The following is a 2,167-nucleotide window of genomic DNA, read 5'->3' on the forward strand; positions in this document are numbered from 1 at the left end:
CTCCCGCTCCGGAACCCGCAGTGATCCGACCGCTGTTGAGGTGCATCAGCGCTGCAGTGAGGGACACGCCAGCGGCTGAAGATCGCTGCGGCTGTCTTTCACCGCCGCCGCCGCCGCCGCCGCCGCCGCCGCCGGTTGGAGCTCTGCCGCCGTCGCTGCCGCTGGCGGACTGGAGTATCATCGCTGACGGAGCAGCTGCAGTCACCGCCGCAGCCGCCGGCGGCGGCGGCACGTCACCGCCACGGACACTCACCGCCACGTCCTCCACCTCCCCTTCCGAATCCCCCTCCACTTCACCGTCCTCATCCTCACCCACCACAATCACAAAGCTGTTGTCTCGGTCCGTGAGGATGCGATCCAATAACACTCCCTCACCGCGAGACTCGCGACGACGGTTGCTGCCGCCGCCGCTGCCGCCGCCGCTGCCGGCGGCAGTAGCGGCAGCGGCTGCCGCTGCCGCGTGTGCTTCCCGCCGCCAGTAGAAGCCCCCGCTGCCAAACCCGCCGCCGCCGCCGCCGCCTGCCATGGCCGCCGCCGCCACAGGCCGGAGCGCGGGGGACAGCCCTGGACTACCCGGCACCACACCGCCTCCGCCGGTGGCGCTGCCGCTGGCGGCGGCGACGTAGCCGAGTCCGCTGGCCGTGGACATGTAGCGGCGTCCGCTCTCCGGCGGGGATCGTGTGCCGCGGCCGCCGCCGCCAGGTACGACACCAGTGGCGGACGTGACGCCGAAGTCGCTGGCACGGGAGCTGCCATCGGCGCGGCGGCGGACGTGACTGTAAGGGCCGGGACAAGGGAGTAGCACCGGCATCGTGCCAAAATCGTGAGCAAAATCTTTAGAAATGCATCACCATAGCGCACACACATACATGCGCGAGCAAGAGATAAGAATTGTGGATTAGAACTGTTGGACGACAATCACATCCAGAACACGAAAGTCGTCCAGCAGCCCCTACCAGTCGCACGTCGCACGTGCCAACCAATTCCCAACTGTCAACCGACGTACCAGCTGAACGAACCAGCGCGGAAGAGGCCGCCCATCGCTTGCAGCCGTGCTGGCAGCCGGTCGCGCAGGCCCCCGACGCCGCTACCTAATAACCCGCCGCCGCCGCCGCCGCCGCCGCCCGCTGTCGTCGTGGTTACGTTGGAGCCCGTGGCGGCGGCGCCGGCACTCGACAACCCCAGGGTGCCCGTGGACAGCAGCCTCGTATCCACAGCACCTGAGGTGCTGTCCCTCAGAGCCGTGTCATAGGACCGATAAACCAGACTGGTCAGACCGAGGCCGAGGCCGGCGGCGGCGGCGGCGGCGGCGGCGTCCGCGCCGCCGCCTTCTGCCCCGGCGGCGCCGCGCGGCCCCTGGGGACCCGGGGAAGGAGGCATTGGCTGGTTGGAGCTGCTATGCGGACCGCCGCCGCCACCGGCCGAGGTTGTGGCGGCCGCGGCGGCGGCCGCGGCACTGGCGGCGGCGGCGCCGCTGTTGTTGCCGGAGCTGCCGCCCTGCAGCGCGAGGGACGCGGAGCGGAGGAACGCGGAGATGTGCCGTACAAGGCCTTGCCCTGGGCGTGAACGCATGGGCACCGGCGATACCGCGGCGCCGCCGCTGCCGTACGGATGCTGCTGCTGTTGCTGCTGTTGCTGTTGCGATGAGATGGCCCCGGAGGTTTGACGCGACGGCAGCGGTACGGGCATCATTAGCCGCGGGGCCCACAGCGGCGGCCCGGAGCGGTTCGACGTATTGGAGCTACGTGGGGTGGATGAGTGGCCGCCGTCGATATCGCCCCCGGCCTCGACACCTGAGTTCCTGGAGTTCCGGGAAGTACGGGTTCCGGAGCCAAGGGACGGCGGAAAGTACGACCCGGCGGTGGCGGCGGCGGCGGCGGCGGCAAGTCCCACGCCGACGTACCCGTTGCCGGTGCCTGAAAAACCGTGGCGTGCTGAGTGACTGTGACTGATGACCGAGCTCGATGCGGCGGCGGCAGCGGCGGCGCCAGTATGCAATGCGCCTGCATGTACGGAGCCCTGCGGCGTTAAATCCATACGTTCCGTTGCCGGGGAGCCCTGCAGCTGCGGCTGGCTGGCGGAGCGCTGCCCGGGTGCCGTACATATGACAGACTGTCCTCGGCCGCCGGGAGCGGACGCCGTGGCGGCCACCGCCGCCGCGGCGGCG

At 70.3% G+C, this 2,167-nt stretch overlaps 1 protein-coding gene across 1 annotated transcript in view; it reads right to left on the reverse strand.

Moving 5' to 3' along the window:
- The window catches only part of VOLCADRAFT_119755 (uncharacterized protein), a gene marked incomplete at both ends in the record, with an annotated part of 19,567 nt that overhangs the window by 1,258 nt on the left and 16,142 nt on the right, over positions 1 to 2,167 (reverse strand). Inside the window, 2 exons of the mRNA XM_002957658.1 lie at positions 31 to 776; positions 1,007 to 2,074. Of these exons, the coding sequence (XP_002957704.1) occupies positions 31 to 776; positions 1,007 to 2,074 (1,814 nt within the window). The remainder of the gene's footprint in view (positions 1 to 30; positions 777 to 1,006; positions 2,075 to 2,167) is intronic.

The sequence above is a fragment of the Volvox carteri genome, assembly GCF_000143455.1.
Source record: "Volvox carteri f. nagariensis unplaced genomic scaffold VOLCAscaffold_77, whole genome shotgun sequence".
Classification (NCBI taxonomy): Eukaryota; Viridiplantae; Chlorophyta; class Chlorophyceae; order Chlamydomonadales; family Volvocaceae; genus Volvox; species Volvox carteri.